Source organism: Passer montanus, unplaced genomic scaffold, assembly GCF_014805655.1.
Source record: "Passer montanus isolate IOZ18808 unplaced genomic scaffold, ASM1480565v1 scaffold85, whole genome shotgun sequence".
NCBI lineage: Eukaryota > Metazoa > Chordata > Aves > Passeriformes > Passeridae > Passer > Passer montanus.
The window spans coordinates 852,505-874,772 of NW_024373812.1; the positions used below are offsets into that span (position 1 = coordinate 852,505).

At 34.5% G+C, this 22,268-nt stretch overlaps 1 protein-coding gene across 1 annotated transcript in view; it reads left to right on the plus strand.

Annotated features, from left to right (window-relative positions):
* Positions 1-22,268, plus strand: part of SHOC1 (shortage in chiasmata 1) — a 46,984-nt gene that overhangs the window by 23,935 nt on the left and 781 nt on the right. Inside the window, exons 15-28 of the mRNA XM_039733286.1 lie at positions 1,032-1,208; positions 3,567-3,674; positions 5,271-5,458; positions 10,002-10,074; positions 11,510-11,582; positions 12,154-12,338; positions 12,841-12,946; positions 14,572-14,683; positions 15,617-15,738; positions 16,677-16,770; positions 17,827-17,958; positions 19,368-19,517; positions 20,672-20,837; positions 21,057-21,612. Of these exons, the coding sequence (XP_039589220.1) occupies positions 1,032-1,208; positions 3,567-3,674; positions 5,271-5,458; positions 10,002-10,074; positions 11,510-11,582; positions 12,154-12,338; positions 12,841-12,946; positions 14,572-14,683; positions 15,617-15,738; positions 16,677-16,770; positions 17,827-17,958; positions 19,368-19,517; positions 20,672-20,837; positions 21,057-21,612 (2,242 nt within the window). The remainder of the gene's footprint in view (positions 1-1,031; positions 1,209-3,566; positions 3,675-5,270; positions 5,459-10,001; positions 10,075-11,509; positions 11,583-12,153; positions 12,339-12,840; positions 12,947-14,571; positions 14,684-15,616; positions 15,739-16,676; positions 16,771-17,826; positions 17,959-19,367; positions 19,518-20,671; positions 20,838-21,056; positions 21,613-22,268) is intronic.

A 22,268-nucleotide genomic window follows, 5' to 3' on the forward strand; every position in this document is an offset into this window, starting at 1 on the left:
TGGATATTTATTTTGGCACAGAGGTGAGAGCAGGCTGTGGAGCTCCATCTTAAGACTAAAGCAAATTGCCTGCAAGGTAAGCAGAGTAACTTGGATTTAGAGTTATGTCTGATCAAAATTAGCAGGCATGAAATCTCTTAATGCTGTTGAGTACTTTCCATTTATTACTTTGCACATTTTTGTTTGAGTAAATGAGAAACGGGGATGGAAGAGATCAGTAGTCATTTTGATAGGAAAGGTCTTTAACACGGAAGAAATTAGCAATGGATTTATCTCAGGCATGCCTGGGCCTTACCCCTTGAATTCTGGCTGTTGTATGAGGCATTGTATCAAAGAACATAACTGACAACACTTTTCTCATGCAGTAGAAATGGTATAGGAAAACCTAGAAAATATTTATCCAAGCTATTATATAGCCTCAAATTAAAAATACCCAGCCCTAGGAATCTGTAGGTCTAGCACACATTAGTTTGGTTTTCCATGGAAATGCATTCATTTGAGCCATGTGCTTAACAGTATTTTCTTTCACAGAACCAGTGAAAGAGTAATCTTTTCATCTATTCCCATCTGAGATGGGAATCAGAGCTTTAAGCTTATTTTTTAATTTTTTTTTCTAATAAATCTTGAAGCAAAATTTATTGAACGGGGGAGACAAATTAAAGCATTTCTGCAGTCAAAACAAAAATCAGCATTTTTAAAATGACTGTGATGTAGAAACAGGCTGCTGTAGAACAACTGAATAGTAGAACAATCTTAGTGTGAGTCACAGGAGTAGAAGATTCTAGCTTCTCCTCATGGTGTTTGTTCATGTTATCAAATGGATGGAACAATGTAGTTACCTGCTGTGAGGATCAGCTGATTGCTACCATTCAGGAGACTCTGTGGCAAGTTAACTTTTTTCCATTAATGTTGCAGCTTGCAGGAACAAGATAAAGTTGTTAATGTTTTGCTATGTCTTTTGAATATTCATGTCCAGTAGTGGTATGTAAAACCAAACTTCATTATTACGTTTTGTTCATTGTGTTATCCAGAAAGCCAATGCCAGGCATACTGCCTCTTGGAAGAAGCAGCTATTCCTGTACTAAAAGATTTGACACACCTGGGTGTACTTGCTTCTGTTACTTGGAGCTTTGACAGTGTTAAATTTGATCATACAAGGTTCTTCTTAAAACAGCAAGAGAAAGTGATATGTGATAATTTTAAACAAGGTATGTCTGTAAAACATGTGTTCGTCTTTTCAAGGTGTTTTATAAATTAGTGGTACATCTTTTAACAGTTTATCTTATAGAGTTAAAACAACAGATTTCCTTTTATTTGAAAAATGTCTTCTCGTTCAACATTACATTTATTAACCTCAATATTGCAATACAGAAGTATTCTAATTGGATTTCAATTTAAAAGATTTTACATATGCTTCAGAAATGTTGTTTCTATAGCAAACAATGTTCATTTTTTTTGTCACACCTGTATAATATCAAATACTATCCCCATGTCAGAAATGAGGAGAAAAAAAATCCCTAATACTTTGGTTTCCTTCTGGCTTCATTTCACTCCTATGTGGCATGTGAAAGCCCTATAAAAAGATAAAAATAGAAGGAAAGTCATGAAAGTTAGTGACCCCTTACAAAGATTTTTTTTTTGACTGTAAAGAGAGGAAAATTTCATAACAAAATAGAGACTGGTTTGAGGAACTTTTAGGAAGTTACTTGTCACTTTGTGTTATTTTTTGAATTGCTGTAGGCTGTCAACTACCTGCCAAGTTTCTGTATTATGTCAAAAATTATGCAATAAACTCTTGCTGTCTCAGTTTCATTACTTTCTGTGTTGAATGTATTTTTTTCAAAGAAAACATTAACAACCATGAAACCAGAAATGAGAAGCCAAACAAAAAGAAAATGTAGTTGGCCCTACAGAATGACAGACTATGATTTATAGAATTACCATATTAAAATTATCAGCAGCAGTGTTCTCTTAATGTGAAGGAGTTTACAAAAAAGCAAACACCATCTTCACAAACACAAGGGATAAACATGGTGTCTATATCTGTGTCAGCAAATCACAGAAAGGAAAACATTCATGAGAAAAGTGTACAGAGAATTACTACTGCTTCTCTGAATCAAGGAAAAAAATATGTAAGAGTCTGCATTTCAATTCAAGATTAATTTAAGGAAACTTATATCCTCTCAAATGCAGTTTACATGCTACAGAAATTGCATTTTCCCCAGCTAAAGTAAGAACTTTCTTGCTGGAACATCCACAGAAACAAGAGAGAAAATATCCAATTCATATCTGAAGAATATTTCTCTGTCTCTGTATGAGATACAAAAATCTCCCTGGTAACATACTTCTTTTATTTCCTTCCTGGCTTTACATAGTTTCACAATATCCAGTCTTATTCCACTTTTCTCCAGACTATGCTGTTGTATCTGCTCCTTAATCCCTGAGTGAACATAGAAAACAATCACTTACTGTGGTGGTAGTGATCTATTAACAGATTATGATTCCACTGCTGGTGTAATAGTATCACCAAGTGCTCCAGTCTTTAATCATAAAATGGTTTCTTTCAAAGGAACTGTGTTCCTTTGTTTCTGAATGACCTGTATTCCTCACTGAGTTTTTATGGTGATTGGTGTAAAGAGTTGGATATAGTCCTTCACTAACAGAGCTGGACATTAACTTTCTATCTTTTGATGCAAAATAGTTGCAAGATCTTTGCCTTTCATGCAGTTTCCAGCTACATCCTTCTGTACGCTGTGTCCTTTTTCCTTCCCAAGTGTATTGCTTGTCTCTTTGAATTGAAAAGTGTGTTAATTCCAGTACACAGAACTAGCTACTATTTTTCTCCTAGAATGCACCTTCAGCTGTAGTAATTTATTCATTAATTATCTTCTTCAACCTTTTTAAGCATCTTGAAGTATGTGTTTTGTTATTAAGCACACTTACTCTGTAGTTGTGTTTTCAAAAATTTCTCATTTATGATGATGAACGGCACCATTACCTGTGTGCAACTTCCAAAAATGCCTTCTGTCTTCAGACTAGAAATTCTTTCCTGTTCAATCAAGTCCTATAATGTGGACTTGTCCAAAATGAATGCACAATACAGAATAGAAAGCCCATAGATTTGTTTGATGTGTGTGGGATTAAGAAGCAAATGTCATTCAAATTTACCTTCTGGAGGGTGAAGATTCTCGTCTTGAGATGTTAATTAGGTGCAGAGAATTGCCACACTAAAATCATTAAAGCAATGTGTTTTTAATTATATGGCCAGGAGAGCTATTACCTCCTCCTCCAGCAAGCACCACCTATCTTCAAAAACATTGGCCTGTGTGCCACTTGTCCTGTGTCAGATGACTTGGGAAATGTTATGCTGTACCTTAAGCTATTTGGCAAGACCACCAGATCTGAAGGTTAAACTTTGAAGGTTATCTATGTTTCAAATGTGTTTCATGAAAATGCTTAGATCTTTTAAGCTGACTACATATGTATGTATGTATGTATGTATGTATGTATAAAATGTGAGTTGTGACATCTTATGCCGACCACACCTCTGTCTTCTGTTTGTAAAGGTAAAATAGATGAGAAGGAGATCATGCTGTTCAGACATGCTGCTCTGGTACACCTGCTAGTGACAGTTCGAGATCTGCTGCTAACGTGTGGCTTGGATACAGCTCTAGGTTTGTTTTCAGTACTGAATAATGATACCCAGAAACCCAAAACATTGTGTTCGTTCTGCAGACAATCCCTCATGTTTGTAGCTGTGACTGTTTGCCATCAGGGTATATGCTCAGTTCATGACTAATAGACTTCTGTTTGTTATTCCATTTGTTAAGAACTTTCACTTATATAATATGTCTTGTATCTCAGAATGACAAATTTTCATTGGAATCTTTATGTGGAAACTGAGGAACATGCAAAAGTCAAGTCCTTTTCTATTTACCATCTATCTTTTGTGAGTGTGGAACACTTTCCACATAAAATATTGTTAGGCTCCATGGAAGTGCGCTACTTAAATCTGAGAGCATTTTAAGCAAAATCGTAGATATTATCTAATGTGTCATGAGGAAAGATGTTTGAACTAGCAACACTGGACTTATGTAGAAGCTTTTTTTTTTTTTGAGATTTGCTGGTCTTACTCAAATGTGGGATACGGCAATCCATTGTAACCCAGTTTAATGCCTGAAATTATAATGCTGAGCTTGTCAAATTCCTGTAGTTGTGTATTTCTAATTTTCAAATACCTCTATCAGGATAGGTCTACAAGATGTTGACGTCAGTGTTTGTGAATGCCCCAGGAAAGTCAGATTCCTTCTGTCTTTATAGGAGATAAAGTTGCTTTAGAGCATCTGCCTTCAGTCTGAACTATCCCTTGATGGATGGTGTTTCCTTAAAATTGGTATAAAATGTCAAACATCTGCCATAAACTGAACTGTAGCAGAAATACTTTGTATTCCCTTAAATATTTCTAGCCATAAAAGAATATGAAGAACAATACAGAATGAATATATAAGTAGAATCCTAAGTACAATTCTTTTCTGTCTTCTATCTATAAACAATATAGAAGGATAGGATGAAAAAAAATGAGCAGTTCTTCCTCTACTCTTTATTGTAGCAGAAGCACTCTTAGATAATATTTTAGAATTACAAAAGCACCTATGTTTCCAAACCTGAGCAACAGCTCACGCAGGAAATTGTAAGTAAAAAAGATCTTAAAAAATTAGAAAATTGAGTGAGATACTAAGTAGGCCTTGTAGTCTTCACTGTTGTGTTGTTGTGCTGTGTGATTCATCATGTAGTTATACTGGGTGTATTTTTTCTTTATGCATTTTCAAATAACCCCAGCATTGTTCACCATTTATACATAGAAGGCACCATTCAGAGTTGAGAGTAGTTGTGATAATATGGAGAGTAGTAAACACAGAGGACAAACAAGCTTTAGACAACAGTGATAGAAATACTGTTGTTACTTAGTATAATACAGATTAGTTAAGTATAAGAGTATAAGAGTGTTGCTACTAGCATCTGCTAACAGCATATAATTCTGTCTGGAGTTATGTAGCAGATACTACATAAAGTACAGCAGTTTTATAAACACCATTTATGTACCCGATTAGTGGTCATATTCTCCTTCTGTATTGGGGAGCCATTAACATTTCATCTGGTTTTGTGCAAGATACCTTGACATAGTTTTTTAATTGATGTGCAGATTGAACACAATGCTTGACAATTATCTTTTGTCATTTAATTTGCTTCTTTTGTTGCTTTATTAACAGGTTATTTGTCCAAGGCAAAGGAAATCTATAAAAACATTTTAGAATCCTGTTTGAATAATATCTGGAGGCAGCTGAAGATTGTACAGTACAGCAGCCAGAAAAAGCATGAAACAAATCCCAAAATAACAGCACTTCAGTGTGAAATGTTAAATTGGATGAAAAGTTGTGGAGAGAAACACAGTGTTAAGGTTAACGAAGTAACCAATTTCTCTTAACAAACAAAACTGTTTCAGATTACATGACTAATTGCAAGACTGTGTTTGAAGGATTCATTTATGAAAAAAAGTCTAATAATTACCTCATGGTATCTATTAAATTAGGCCAGATAAATTTTAAAAAATCTGTTTAAATTAGATAAATTTTAAAAAATCTGTCACAGCAGTACAAGTTTTTGTTTCATCATATCTCCCTTTTTTGCATGCATGAAAAGGAGTTTTAGCATTGCTAGGGCTTCGTCTTATTGCAGGTAGTTTTGTTTTCCTGATAAGTTTATTGTATCAGTTACCTCAGTTACTAAAAATGATAATATAGCCTTTTTTTTGAAAGCCTCAGTCATCTGCCATAGAGAGAATCATAGTGCAAGTCATGATTGTGTGCTTATATGGCTTGACTTGGAGCGCATAAATGCCAAGGAGCGTGTGGATGGTGTTATCCACAGGTACCCTCTACTGAACCAGCATCTGGCCAACCTCCTGGCATTTGAATGATACAAGAAGCAAATATCTGTGAGTGATAGCTTTGGCATGGAAGAGAGAGTTTTAGAGAATATTCAAATTATCTAAAGATTCTCTTTTCTGGATGTGTGAATATTTTGGGTGATATGACAAAGTGCCAAACACCACCTTCCTTTGCAGAATATTTATTATTTCTTTACAGAAAACTGATCACATTAGGAAACAGAATGAAATGCATAGTGTTTAAAGTGTTCTAACTGTTTGGAATAGAATTTATGATCCTAAACACAGCCAAAAAAAGATCTTTAATTTTATTTTACCTTATTTCCATACTTCACTTCCTGAGGATTTATTCTTCTTGTGTTTAAGAGTTGCACTGGGAGCTGTGAAAATCTTTTGATTAAATTTTGCTGAGAAGAATAATATAACAACTTATTATACACCTTTTTTGAATTTAAAATTAAAATGAAGCAACAAAAATAAAATAGTGCTGATTGTCTTGTTGTCTGTTCTTCAACAGACGCACTAAGATGATTTTGCATCCTTTTTGTCCTCTTAAGAGCAGCACATTTTGCTTTGTGATACTAGGATTATGTTGTAATAGGAGGCATATGAGAACTTGATGTCATTTTGATGTCAGCTCAGTGGCAATTTGACTTCTCTTCTGAATTCCACTAGCCACGTTTTTTTAAAAATTTTAGCTATAACTCCTGAGTTTCGACTTGTTTGCTTGACTTAGTCATGCAGAGATATGCATGCAATATAATGCTATATATGATTTTATTCACAATTACTAATTGTTTCCTGTTTCCTAACATTCAGAGACAGCTTTTAATGAGCCAGACTAGGTAGAAGGAGTATTCCAGTTTAATGAGAAGTAAAAGTTGTGTTCCATAAACTATTTACTGTTCTGTCATATCACATCAATATCAGTTAATATGATGTGGAATAGGATAGTTTCATTACCCCTTTATTAGCCAATGTTCCTATTGGTGCAGGATTGTAATGGGACATTTCCTTTGTAAGGAAGAAGTTACTGCTTGTTTATAAAAAAAAATTCCTATTTTTTAATTATCTTTTGTACTTATGATTAGATAGAAAATTACTAAAAATTTAATCTAGCTCACATGAACATACAATGAGTCTGCTGTTCAATTGTGTGCAGAAAAACAGGTCTACATTTTTAAATGCAGTTGTCCAAATCTGCTTATAAAGTTGCCAGTGGATTGTTGAGTGGCTCTTCTGTGCACCTACTTATGGAAGTTGAAATCTGCCTTTCTCTCTCTGACCAGAAGTTCTTTTCTGACAAGATCTAACATGCTTTTAATATTTACACCTATGATTATCTTATGTCCGTAAATCTTAAGAATCAGATGATGCTATGTGCCTTCTTTAAAATTTTAAATCTTGTGTACAACATGAAAAGTATCTGTACAATGGCATAAAAGTTCAGAGAGCATCCTGTCAGAAAGTATGGTGGTGTATTTAGGTACATATTCTTCTTTATATACTTAGTGTAGCATGTGTTTAGTTTGTATCAGTTAAAATGATGGACAAGGTAAACACCTTCTCTGATGGGGATTCTTTTTAAGACTGTGTCGGTTTGGTAGATTCTAATTCTTTTCAACATTTTTATGTTAAGCAATATTCAGTTAGTCTCAGATCTCTTGCAGAACCAGTTTTGTGATTCCATCTACAGATTGGAAGATCTTTCTAATCAGTTCAGCAGTACATCCAGTATCTCCTCCTGTTACATAAGTACCTTGCAGGCTGAATTCTAGATATCTTCAGCTTAAGTTTTGTCTCCATAAGGATAATTTTTCTAATGTGACAGATCTGTAGTAGAATAGTAATAATTGGGTATAGTATCTTTAGATTACCCCATTATTACTAATGTTTTTTACTAGCATTCTTTTTGAGTTCAGGAGCAAGTCAAGTCAAAAGCCAAGCAAGTGAGGCAGAAGCCTGGCCTGCCTGAGCAGGGATCTTCTAGAATTTAGGTGGAAAAGGAATGTGTATGGACTTGGGACATCACTTATGAGCAGGTGACATGAAGGGACTTTAAAGAGGCTGTCCACTTCTGTAGGGAGAAAATTTATGTGGCCAAAGCTCAATTGAAGTTCAAGCTGGCCAACACTGTGAAGAACGACAGAAAGGGCTTTTAAAGTAAGTCAAGAGCAAAATAAGAACCAGAGACAACATCGGTCTGTTGTTCAACAAGGTTGGTCTCCTCACAAACTGGGACATAGACAAAGCAGAGACATTCAGTGCCTTTTTTTGCCTCTGTCTTCAATCCCCAGAGCCCAGTGTTAGAAGACTGTGACTAAGGATAATGTTGACCTCCTAGCCAATCCTGAACTTGTTTGAGACTTGCTGCTCCATCTGGATATGCACAGACGTGTAGAGCCCAATGAGGTTCATCCCAGGTTACTGAAGGAGCTCAAAAATGTCATTCTTTCCATTATTTTTCAACTGTCTTGGGAGTCTGGAGAGATCTCAGCTGATTGAAAGATGTTAAATGTTGTTTCAATTTTCAAGAAGGGGAAGAAGGAAGCCTCTGGTAATTACAGACTTGTCTGTCCCACTTCAGTGCCTGTTAAAATTATAGAAAAGTTTATTCTGGGAGTTACTGAAAAATGCTTGAGAAACAATGCAGTCATTGGCCACGGCCAGCACAGGTTCACAAGAGAAAAGTGCTACTTAACCAACTTAATTTCCTTTCTTTTCCCGCTTAGGACAAGGTGACCCATCTAGTTGACTAAGGGAAGCCAGTGAGTGTAGTTTTTTAACTTTAGCAAATGCCTCTCACAGTATCCTAGATGAACTGTTCATCACAGAGCTAAACAAGTCCACAATACTGGGTTGGGTGAGCAGTTGACAGATTACGTTGAGCTCAGGGTTGAGCTCAAAGAATTACAGTGAATGGAATTACATCGGGCTGGTGGCCAGTGACATTCCCCAGGACTCAGTTTTAGAGACAGTGTTCTAAAATGTTTTTATAAGTTGTCTGGGCACAGGAATTAAAAGTACATAAGTGATTTCACTGATGATACAAAATTAGCAGGAGATGGACTATATGGACTCTCTTGAGGGTAGAAAGGCCTTACAGAAAAGTTAAAACTAGAAAGCTAAGTACTCACCAGCTATGAAATATATGGAGACTAAGTGCCAAATTCTCCACCTGGGATGGGGCAATCATGGTTATACATACAAATTGGGAAAGAGACTGGAGGCCAGTGGGAAGAGACTAGAAGTCTCTGTCAATGGCACATTGAGTCAGCAGTGCCCTGGCAGCTAGGAGGGCCAAATATGTTCTGGGGTGCATCAGGCACAGCATCGCTAGCCCAGAAATGGAGGGGATTGTCCTGCTCTGCTCTGCACTGGGGCAGCCTCACCTCGAGTGCTGGGGGCAGTTCTGGACACTACTATATAAGGAGGATATCAGACTTCTTGTTTTAGCTGTGCAGAGGAAAGGGACCAAGATGGTAGAAGGCCTCAAGGGCAAGAGAAGGGGTGGCTGAGGTGACTTTTGTTGTTTCTTGTGGGGAAGGTGCATATCCTGAGGTGGCTGAGGGGTGACCCCATCACAGCCTACATCTTCCTCAAGCGAAACAGCAGAAGGGAAGGTGCATATCTCCTCTCTCTCGTGACCAGTAATAGGACATAAGCAACTGGAATGAAGTGGAATGAAGCAGAGGAGGTTCAGGCACATTAGGCAGAAGATTCCTCACTTAGAGTGTGGTCTTCCCTGGAACAGACTTCTACATAAGTGGTTAAGCACTAAGCCTATCTAAGTTCAAGAATCTCTTGGATATGGTCGTATGGTTTAGTTTTCCGGTAGTCCTGTGAGAAGCAGGGAGTTGGACTCTATCCTTATAGGTCCCTTCCAACTTGAAATATTCTTTGATTGTCATTGCGGAAAACTCCAAAGTTTCTGGTTTTGCCATCTGTTTATTCAATCTTGTGTTTTCTATGCAGAGGAGAAAGAAAGATGTATGCAGGCTGAAAGAAGAAAAATATAACATTACTTGAGTTTCTTTTATTTGACTTCATACAGATACTAATCATTACAAGGATGGACTCTGAAAGAGAAAAAGCTGCTTTCATTCACCCGTTATCTAGGATAGAAGGTAAATTACTCTTTTATGTGTATTTTTGAAATAAAAAGTGGCTCTTATTATGTAGATTGCTGCGTTCCTGTGTAAATGCTTGGTGCAGGTGTTTCTTCCTTCTCATCAGGACCCTACATATTTTCCTCAATGTTTAATATTTCATAACTCTTCCATCAGCCTTTTATCTTTTAATTTTGTTTTCTCCCATTTAAGAGTTCTGGTCTAATGTTTTCTATTTCAAGAGAGTGATAATTTATCTGCTGAGTCAAAGGGTTTTTGTTTTTTTTTTTTAACAGAGCATGAAGGAGCAGTGGACAGCCCATTGCCTAATTGTATTTGTACCTGTTATCTTGATCAGATTGTCTCATTGTTTTTAGCTGATCATTAGTCATAAGCTTTCTTCCTTGCAAGCCTATTTTCCTTTAGCTATATGTTGCTGATCTTGCTTGCTAATTTGATAAATATGTCAGCATAAGCTGTATCAGCTCAAGGCAGAAATATACTGTTTCCAATATCCCACCTCCCCACTGATACAAGCAGCACTTTCATCACTTCAACATTTTACCTGTGAGTGATTTCACAAGTGCAAGATTGTTCAACACTGCAAATTCAACTGGTAAAGCAAACATGTTTCAAGAACGTGTAAATTATAGGCTCAAATTATAATTTGAGCATGTAAATTATAATTTGAACATGTAAATTATGGGCTCAAACTATAATTTCAGCCTATAGTTATGTTTATAACAAGTCACTGACTCCTTTTATATTGCTTTTTAAAACTCCATTTTCATAAATCCTATTTGTTTGAACTTTATCAAGTATCGTGTATTGTCGTGTTCTTTTGCCTTTAAAAATAAAGTTAGTTTTCCTGTGCTCTTAAAAGAAGAAAGCCTGTCTTTTAGAATGTTTTGAAAGGGAGGAGGCATGTTCACAGTGCTGTGGCTAATAATAATATTTAATGAAAAGAGCTTTATTTGTTTTAAGATCTTAAGACTTGTTTGCAAACAGGTCAGTCCAACTATGCTTTTGAAAAGAGGCACTTGTGTAGAACCAACATTCCTTCTTAGATACATATTCCAGTTCAAGTTTCAAATGTACAAAAAGTGTAAAGAAATTTAACTTACAAAGGGGCAAATGTGCTTCCTCTGGTATTATGAAACAGTATTATCCTTTAATTTTTCATTTTAAGGTAATAGGGTTGTGATTTTTTGAGACATTAAACTGGTTTGAATTACTTTTTCCTTGGGTTCTGAGAAGGAAGTTTCTAAATCATTACATCCAACAATATAATACAGAAATTGTACAGGACTTCAGCAAGGTAGAATATGTAATACTTAAAATTTTAATAACCTGTGTTGTTCCACATTTACTACTTGCTGTTGTAGCAAATGTTTTGATTCATAGTCATAGAGGCTTATTTATTTTATCAACTGTTTAATTTATTTTTTTTTAGCAGGTTTGAAAGCTGTGGATTTGAAATCTGAGAAGAAAGGAAACCCTTTAAGTTGTAAAGAGATCATAAGCAGGTAAGTTAAATTCCTGATTCATGAGAACAAATTCTTTAGTCGAGACTAAGGTCAGCGAAACTTCAGTTACTTTACTTCCTTTCCATGGGTCTTTCCAGTCTGGAGTAAAGTTTTCATGATAGCATTGGTTTGATAGCTGTAGTTTTCACCTACAGCTTCATTTTTAGAATTTTGTCCACTCTAGAAAAATGCTTAATGAGGCCTAGAAGAACTTTAGGGGACAAACAATTGCATAATCTTTATATATTGTTTTGCCTGTTTAGAAAAAGTGAAATATGTAGAGAAACATGATTTTTGCTTGTTATAGAAAAAAATGGTGAAAGAGCATAACAGAAGAAATGGCAAATTATGACATTTCTTAAATATATTATATTTTAGGCAGATAATTGTAGAAAGAAGAGTACAGCTTTTGATTCTTAAATTAATTTTTAAAGGAGTTGGAACCTTAGCCAGGAAGGGTAAATAGACTTTAAGCAGTTAGAATTTGCCAAAGTAAAAGTGAGTTTATTTTGTTCTGAGAGTATTTCTACCTGCACTTATTTTTATTCATATTTTGTTGGGGTTTTTTAAGTCTTAATAGATATTCCTGCATTATTGTACATAATCAGCAAATTGGAGCTGACTTCCCTTGGACGCACTTCTCACTAGTAATAGAATACGATTATTCTGAAAGTTCTGGCTGGAAAAATCTGTGCAAAAATCTGAATGTTACTTACATGACTTTTAAAACCACCCTCCCTGAAATAATACAAATGGGTAAGTGTTCTCCAGAACTGTAATAAACAGTTGGACTGACCTATGAAAAGAAAACATTTTCTGTTCCATGAAATGCTACATTCATATGCCTGTGGAAGAGAATGAGTAAAACATTATGAGGGCTAAAGCTCAACAAACAGAGCTGGGTTATCTATGCAGCAAGAAGGTGTTTTTATTTGAGTGTAAGCCTAGTTTTGGCCAGGATGTAGGAGTACATGTGGGTTTATAAGAGACTTTGTGCCAAGTTCATAAGTTGTTTATAACTTCTGCAAGCTGTATCCACCCTTCCTCATTCTAAGGGAATGCTTCAGATCTAAAAAAAATCTGAATTTAAGCATAATTTCAAAAAGATTTAAGGGAGTTTCATTTTGGGGGGGAAAAAAGTATGGAGTGGAAGCATTTTATTGGAGATTAATAAAAGATACATTTTTGAATGTCCACTTTATATATCTATAGTTTTTTGCTTATTAAACTATTATCTTACATATATAAAATGTTTCAGGGAATCATGGTGGTTCCTTTCTTCTGGAAGTACAGATTCCATATGTATTCCTGACAACTGAAGGTCTTCTTAATATGCCAGATATTCTTCAGCTTTTTGAATCCAAGTGAGTGAAAACAAGGACTTCTGTGGTCTATTTATTTTCAGATTTTCAGGACATGTATGTTATTCTACTCTATTATGTATTAGTCATCTATTGGCTATCACATAGATTTCTGCAATTCCACTATTAGGTCTTTAAGAGACTAGAATATAGTTTTTTCTGTTGAAGTTGATAACTTAGTACTAGAAATTCATACACATGTCAACCAGAATGGAATTAGCCAATTTTTTTTTTAATTGTAGCTGGTATTTTTAAATCAGAACACCATTTTCAATTGTCTGCTTTTCTCTGAAAATCATGATGTTCACAAACTTTTCTTTTCTTTAGTGCTTCTTGGTCCTTGGAAGACTTTGTATTCAATTCTTCATAAAAATTGCTTTGGGATTTTTTTGTTGTTGTTGTTTTTATCCACTGAAGCCATGCTAAATACTCAAACTGAACAATAATAATAACATCTTATTTTCTGGTGCATCACAGTGTTTAGGAGAGGCTAAGTTTAAAACGAAAGCTAATTTATTCATAAAATTCAGATCCACTATTCACTTAATTTTTAATACTCTATAACTTGTATGAATACTGCTAGGGTTATAAATCATTGTGCCTCTTTATTACTTCTTTGACATAATTGTCTTGAATTTTGCTTTCACAGTAATAAATACTTGGTAAAGCTACCTTATATCTCATGAGGGGAAAGTAAAAAAAAAGAAAAGAAACAATGAAAGAAACAATGAAACTAAGAAATAGGGACCAGAGCAGCAGTATCTCTCAAACATAGTGGCAGAGATACAGATAGTTGATTTCACCATGTTGCGAGACAGACATGCCAGTTTTAATCCTGGCTACATCCTTGAGTCAGCTGTGGAGCCATTTTTGGTCTGTGTCTAATTACAGTTCAGTAGGGGAAAAAATATATGTCTTTTACATTTAAAATTTGAACATATAATCTGATACCTCTTTAAACTCTGACTTGTTCAAGTTCTCTGTTCAGCCTGGCCATAGGGAACAATGTTTTGTTACTTTTCCACTAGCTCCTTTTAGCACTGATGAGGGAGTTAAATAGGTGAGCAAAGAGCTGTACTATTTCAGAAAAGGTAAGAGTTTACTTTTTTAAAACATCTGAATACACTGTGCATACAAGTTTCTAGAGGACATACTGGCAGATTCAGGTGTAGGTCTCTTGTATTTCCTAGTAAAACAAAACAGGAGCCTTTGCTCCTGGCAGTTCTAAGTCACTTAGAAATGTTAGGGTCATACCAATGGCAATTAGGCACAAAACAATTTTCTTTGTTTTGTGCTGCACAATCATGAAAGGAGGAAAAGAAATACAGTATGTAAAGTTAGAAAAAGTTTCTAAGTATCTATCTTCATTTCTGTATTACCTCTGGTTTTTTGTAAACTCAGAGCCTGGATGTCAAGGTCATACTCAATGCCGTTAGCAATATAATTTAATTACGGCTACGTTGATATGTATTTTTCAAGTGTGTCTTAAAGTAAACTGAGCATTTGAGAAAGATCAAGACTATATAAGTTAAAAAACTGTATTAAGAGGTGTCTGTTATCCATTTTCTTTAAGAAAATAGTATTATTTTACTTGTCTGAGTTTTAATGAAATAATTTTACTTTTTCAGGTACAGCATTACCTTTGTTGAAAGAAGCAGCAGTTACTCCTTAAGGCTCTTTGGAAGTACAGATCGATGTGTCGTGCTGACAATAGATGAATGCACTGCTATCTTTCTGCAGGTACAAAATGAAGCTACTGTGTCCAAGTTCTGTTATGTGTTCAGTCACTTCTAGGCCATATCTTTAGACTTCTGACACATCTTTTCTTCCCCATAATCATATTTAATTCATGCATTGTTTCACATCACAAATCATTAACCCTAAAAGTCTGTGCCAGTTTGACTAGTTTAAAATGTTCTCAGTTTCTTCACTGAAGTAATATTTGACCTGTGATTGGATTATATGAAATGTAGTTAAAAGATGCATCTTTCAAAAGAGGGTTGTATAAAGAAATTTTGTAACAACCAATCAAACGTATTTGTGGTTCTATTCTTTTACTAGTGTGCATATTAATTCCTTCCATTTCAGATGGTTATCTGAATTAATCTATAAAATTATTTGTTCTACTTTTAATAAAAAAATAATAGTTTAAGCAATAGCATACTACTTTGGTATGCAAGACAGTTTACAGGTAGAAGAACTGCTTCTGAAAGATAGATATATAATAAAATAATCAATTAGTATTACAAGTACAGCATAGACATTCTTACAAGCTGCTGCCATTAGTGATGTTGTACTTTATATAGTTAGTGTAGGTATGTGATTTGTATAGGCCAAGTACATACTTTGGAAGTTTATAACAATATTTTGCATTATTAAAGTTCACAAAAAATCTTGAGAACAGCCTAAAAAGGCATTGATACTACTTCTTTTTAGAGGAAGGAAGAAGAGGCATAAAACTTTGAATCAGTCTTTTGAAGCTCAAAGAAAATAAAAGTTGGGATTACAAACTAGTTTTCCCAGCTCCCATATGTGTCCTTAATGCTTACATTATTTGGCTGTATTGATGTTTGATCCACTTTCTGCATGTTATATTGATACTCATTGAAAGCTTGGGGCAGCCGTGGTAATGTATTTATTGAGTTTTTACTCTTTCTTTAAATTCCATGGTAGAGTGTCGAAGAACTAAATTGTGAGGACTCCTGTGACACTGTAATATCAAGGCTGATGGCATTATCACTCCAATATGTGTGCTGTTGGATTATTTTCTATTCCAGAGAAAGACTGAGTTTAGAGTAAGTTACTAAATTCTTTTGCTATCCTGGTATTTTAAAATGAACTTGTCACTAAAGAAAGCCGCTTATTAAAACAAGTTGACACTCATTTATCTTTGAACTTCTCTGTGGGAATACATTTCTCTTAGAACAATACAGATATTGTAAGCTCATATTTCTAGTGTGCTTTGGGTTTTTCACTTGGTTACAATGTTGTCATGCTCCTAGTGAAAAATTCAGTGAAATTGTAACAGTGATCACTGGAGACCACCAAAAGCTTAGAAAAGTTGGTTTTTATTCGTAAGGCTATTTTCAGTCTTACACAAATGATAGAGAAATGGTTGTTATAAAATAACAGAGTTTGAGGCAACCAATATTAACATGAGCTATATTTCAAATCAACAGGTCCAGAAATTTCATAACTCCAAAGATAGGAAATACTGGAATTATTCTTACATCTGTTTGAAGTAAATTAACCCTGACAAATGCATGGTTATGAATTACTGTGTTAATACCATTGTATATTATTTGCAACAGGGAAATGTTCTTCAAGTGTTCTTCCAGTGTGTCAGTGCTTCTCCTTTTGCTATGGAAGCACACCTTCTGTTGACATAGTTCATAAACATTAATTTATTACATCTTTTGAGATTTTTTCTATAAGCAAGTGATAATTTCCTCTCTGTTTTTCTTCCAGTGTCTCCAGTGATCCACACCTTTTGCTTCAGATCAGACTTGCTTTTCTGTAGACTGACTCTGTTTTCTTTCCTTACAGTTGATCCTTTAGCAGTCAGTCCTTTAATGTATTCTAGTTTTTTTTCCACAGATATTAATGTTCAAACTGTACCAATATTCTGAATTCCAGGAAATTAAACAGATATTTATGAAGACATGGAACAAATTGTTTGAGATTATTACATGTGTATATTAAATATTAATGATCCAGTGAAACTGTTTTACAGGTACAGTCTCAAGGGTAATACTCTGCTTAACCTTGTCTTAATTTATGCCACTCTAATTGAACTTACACAGAAGTCAGAAGACTTTGAAGTAAAGGTAACTTTTTTCTGTATTAATCTTCATTATATGATATTTCCAAAAAGCTCAATCAAGTGTGCCTTCTACATCAAAAACATAAAATAGCTCAAAATTACTAAAATAGGAAAAGATCTTAATTCAGTGCTGCAAAAGTCAGTGAAAAGACTGTGTTGACTGCAATACAAGTTGAATCAGAATGAAATAGCAGTTCTTTTCATAACTAGGAGTCAAAAAATGGGATTGTACCTTAAATAAATTATTAGAATATATATTAGTCTTGCTTATGTCTTAATTTGAAGTTTCAGATCAATATTTTGTTGCTGATGTGACAGAAGGAAAAAAAAAGAAATAATTTGCTGTCAGCTAGTGTGCGTTTTTAATGTCACAGGATAGGTTAACCTCTTTCTTTGAAAATCAGGAAATCTATAATCTAGAAAATCTGTTTTAGAATCCAGTATAATCAGCAGTAAAAAATGGGGCAGAGGTTTCATTCAGCTTACCAAATTGTTGGTAACTTATATTTTTGAATGAAGTGATATCTTTTTTTGGAACTTTTTTCACTTATGTGCAGCCAATGTTTAGTACAGATCTTTATTAAGTTGTTATTATTTGCATATTAAAATTTGTATTAAATTTACCTGATTAAATGAAAGTTAAATGAGGATGAAGAGAGGACAAGGCTTTTTTTCATTTCATGTACTTACCAGTGTAGCTTGTATGGAAATTATAGCTTCAGAGTGTTACACATGTTCTTAAACTGTAGTAGGCATCTCACAATTGCCTGTTTTATTAGGAACTCATGTTATGCCTAGAAACTTGATCACATACAAAAGACCCATAGGATAAATCAATTAATTTCAGCTACATAGGATCTGCATAAATAAGGAGTGTGATTTTCAGCCAGGTCAAAGGTTGGAGTTTTTCTGCATGAAAAGCAGATAGATCAGGTTTAATTACTCAGCAATAGTGACTCTTGTGTTCAGGGTGACCTTTAGTTTATATGTCAATGTCTGGAGCAAATTAAGACACTCATTAGAGTAAGTTTTAACTAAGAATGTTATGTATCACTTTTAGGTAGTTCTTACACCGGGGATTGAAGAGACAGCACTGGTAATCCGTCAGATTGCTGACAACATCTTGATAGCATCTACTATCAGTCCTCCTGAGTGGCTGGACAAATCCTGGCTTTCTATCTTGCCATCTGAGGTTTGCTTCTCTTCCCATGAATTGAAAGTTTCTGCCTCTTTCTAAGATTGATAAAGATGTAGGCTTTTTTTGTTGTAGTTCTCTTAAAATATATTATTAAAATAAGCATTATTATATATGTGTGTGTGTATATATATATATATATGCAGATATATATACAAGCATATCTCTAGTATATATGCAAATACATGTATATACATAGAAACATATATATATGTTGTGTATATATATACACAATATATATGTATATACATATGTGTGTGTATATATATATAGTGTATATATATATAGTACTTCCTTCATCTTCATCAGCACAATTAGATGTAACTTGGACTTTCCCTGTGCTTTCACAAGTAATCTGTAGGGAGGTTTATCCACCACACCTACTTCCCAATTTGTGCAGTTCTACAGTTCTAGGCACTAGGTTTAAAAAAACAACCCAAATTGTTAAAGAAAAACATAGTGGCTCACTTGGGCAGGAAGCCAGATTCAGCAATGCTGATCCATTACTTAGGTCAATGGCATTGCTTGCTGACTTGCTTCAGTAACAGATGGTAAAAACTTGTTTAACTCATGCAGTTACCTTTTTAACCCATATTCCAGTAAATGCTGGAACAGGCCCATCAATCCCAATCAAATGTATTATATCCTTTAACTTGTGTAGTAAGGTTCTCAAATAAAATGTATGGATTTGTTCATTTTATGTGACAGCTTTGAACTCTTGTAAAGCTGAGATTGTTTCTGGCTTTTGCAAAATTCATAGGTATTATAAAGCAGGTATTGGCATGGCCTTTCAAGAGGGGGGTATTGGATTATAGGTTTTCTAATTTAGAGATTAAGGATACTGGTAAAAAATGTAGAGGCGTCGTTGTATTGTGTCTGTTAAAGATATTTGATCTTGGCAGTGTTTTATGAAAGTCAGGATCAGAAGCTGACACTGATAACATGCTACTCCAATTTACTGCCCTGTTTGTGACATTCATCCTCCCCCTGACAACTCCTGCTTTTGCCACCTGTTTCATTGCCATTAGCAAATACTGCTTTTGTAAAACAGAAGCAGTTTTTTCTGTTTATTTTGATCTAGGCAATTCACTTTAAAATGGAGAATTAATAGTAAATCTGGTCATGCATTTTAAAATCAAGTTTAAGCTATTCACTGGTTTTAACCTTTAGAAAATAAACATCTTTAGACTTGCTTTTTGTCAAATGGTTATGCAGAACTTACTTTTTTCAGAAATGATACTTTAAAAAATTAGTTATTATTGTACTATAAAAGTTCACTGTTTGAAAGCTGTATTTCTATTATATACTCTAGGACTTATTCAATAAGATGTGACTTTGTAGAACAGGAAAAAAAGGATAAAAAAATTTGTCAGATCTCAATCTAACAAAATAATTTTCATTTCCAGCCAGAGAAACGCCTGCTTACTTTTCCATGTATCAATCCTTTGGTTGCTCAGTTTATGCTAAAGAAGGGATCTTCACTGAACAGGTTATTTCTTGCAAGCTTTGATCAACTTCAGGAACTTCTGCCACAGGCTCCAAAAAAAATTTTAAAGGTTGATGAAAATTATTTTATGTACTATATAAATTTTTTTGCTCTGTTGTAATATGTGGTTGTTTTGATTTTTTTTTAATCCGATGCTACATGTACATTTGCTGGTGTCATTTAAAAATTAATTACAGGTTTTAGCATATAATTCATATCCCAAATGTTGAGTCTGCTGATTCTCAGCAGATTTTGTCAAGTCACCATTTTGTTTGTGGGAAGATAATGAGAGTCTTTCTGTAATTGGAAAAATACTCATTAGATCAACTTCCTCCTCGAGCTTCACAATATTGAGTATTGTATCAGTGTGCAAGGTTTTGTGTATTTCTAATGTAAAAGATGTTTTCCAGTTAAGTATTTCCAGGCCTTCCGTCTCTCCTTCCTTCCTTCCTGCCTGCCTGCCTCCCTCCCTATAATGAACCCACCACTTAGCATTCATAGCACTAAGTGTTTGACAGAGCCCTAGAGATGAAGAATTGTGTGCTCATACTGTTCCTACTTCTGGGTCAAGTTTGGGAAAATTATAGACTGAATATAGTCATCTAACTCAATGAAAAATACACGTATTTTATCATTCAAGAAAATGGCTGAGGATGCCATTCATTTAAGGTGAAGCATTCCATTACGGTGAAGGAGCAAGTGAGCAGGTATTTGGGCACTGGATGTGAAATTGTGCATACTATTGTTTTAACTGTAAATGCGTAAAGCCATCTTTATTGACAGAAAAAGCTCAGTTAAATTCCTCTGTGATGCATGATAGGTGCCAATCCATTGCAGACACTGCTTCCTACAGTCTTGGAGTAATAAAGGAGAATAAATTACATTATTAAGATATTGCTTCTCCTGTGTTTCAAGACAGAGACTATTACTTAATCTATTTATAGATATAAGAGAGGTACATTGTGTACTTTACATGCCTCTCCTGCTTTAGGTTTTTTTTTGTTTGTTTTTTGGGGTTTTTTTGTTTGTTTGTTTTTTGGTTTTTGGGGTTTTTTTGGGGTTTTTTTTGTTTTGTTTTGTTTTGTTGTTGTTGTTGTTCCCGTAAACAAAAATTTATACATCTCAGAATCTTAGCAACTGATTTAACTTTTTGTACTTGGCAATGTAGACCAAGTAGTGATGTACCATCAACTTTCCTGACAAATACTTTCTTTCTCGTTTCAGCATTTCAGTGACATAATGTCTTCATACAGCCTAAATACTGCTGCTCCTCTAGAAAAAACAGATACATCACACACAGAAAACCAGAATAACTTCAACACATCGTGTCTTGATAAAAAACAAAATTGTCAGATTTTAGATCTGCTTGATAAGGCACAAAGCAGCAGAGGTAATACCTTGAATTACTAGGAAAATATGTCTCCTTTGAAACAGATGAAAAATCTGAATGCATTACAATCTTTATCTTCTAATCATGGTAAAGTCAGTTATTCTGATGAGACAGACTGCAATCACAGTGCTCAATGACATCTTGTTTTTTCTGTAAAATGTAAAAAATAAGCTAGTCTTTCATTCTCCATACAAATTGGTTCAAATTTTTCTCTACCAGGAACTTCTCTTATGAATTCTGAATCCCTAATTCCTCCACTGAATCATCATAAGAGTTTTTTAAAGTCTGATCTTCCAAGTTGTATGCAAAAGAAAGCATGCTCCTCAGATGTAATTACAAGGAGAAAGCTGGATTTCTTTGCTGTATCAAAGGACTCTGAAGATTTTGCTCATCTAGAAGTTAAAAATTCTCTCCATGTTCAAAGACAGCCTTTCAGAATGCATGATAGCTCTGATCATTCTTCCAAAGACTCTGAAAAAGAGGATTTATTTGCAGCTTTCAGTGACTGTGCACCTCAGGAGAGCTCTAAGAGTTTTCTAAACAAATTTAGAGACACAATATTTAAAAGCCCAGAAATTCAGATTGACCAGCCCCTGTGGAATGAGGGGCCTTTATTCACTGGCCCACGTAATTCATTTGCTCATGATGGCTTTCTCTCTGATTTCTTTGATGAGCTTCCAAATCTGAATTTTAGCCAAATAGGTGAAACATCTAAAGGAAAGAGAAAACAAAGGCCTTCATTCTTATGGACAAAAGAAAAAATTACAACAGGTAGGTCCAAAGTAAGCTGAAGATTTTGCTGAAATTCTATTTGTTATTCAACTGCAAAGTTGTAAGGACTATGTGTAAGACGATATTTTATCTTTTTTTTAAGTAGTTGTTAAATCAAATTTAGCCCAACAATTGCATGTTCCCTTTGCTAAAACCTACTGGCATATGTATCTCTTCTGTGATAAAATGTTCCTTACAGGTTTTGTTTTGAGCATAAGGATGTCTTGGGGTATTAAAAAAAAAAGCTAAACCAAATGAACTAGAACTGTGTTACTGCCATTATTTTTCCCTGGTAAATATTGAAAAGCGTAGTTCTTCAATTGTATAAGATTCAGCTTCTTTTCTTTCTGACAGTGCCTAAAATATAGATAATGAACATGCCAGAATGAATTTAAAAGTTATGGGGAATATTATTTTGTAAACATAAATTTAGACAAAAGACTGTATTTTCTCCATAGGACAAAAAGGAGATTCAGCAAATCTTGAGAGTGAAATTCAGATTCTACTAAGGGCTATATTTTGCTGTTGGCACTAATGGAGTAAAAATGACACTCTGAAAATCTTTTAAGTTTGTTTCATAAACTTCCTTATTCTTGGAATATTTTTTAGCTAGTCTCTCGAGGGGTAAACTCTCCACCTGAAATCATTCCAAAGCTTATA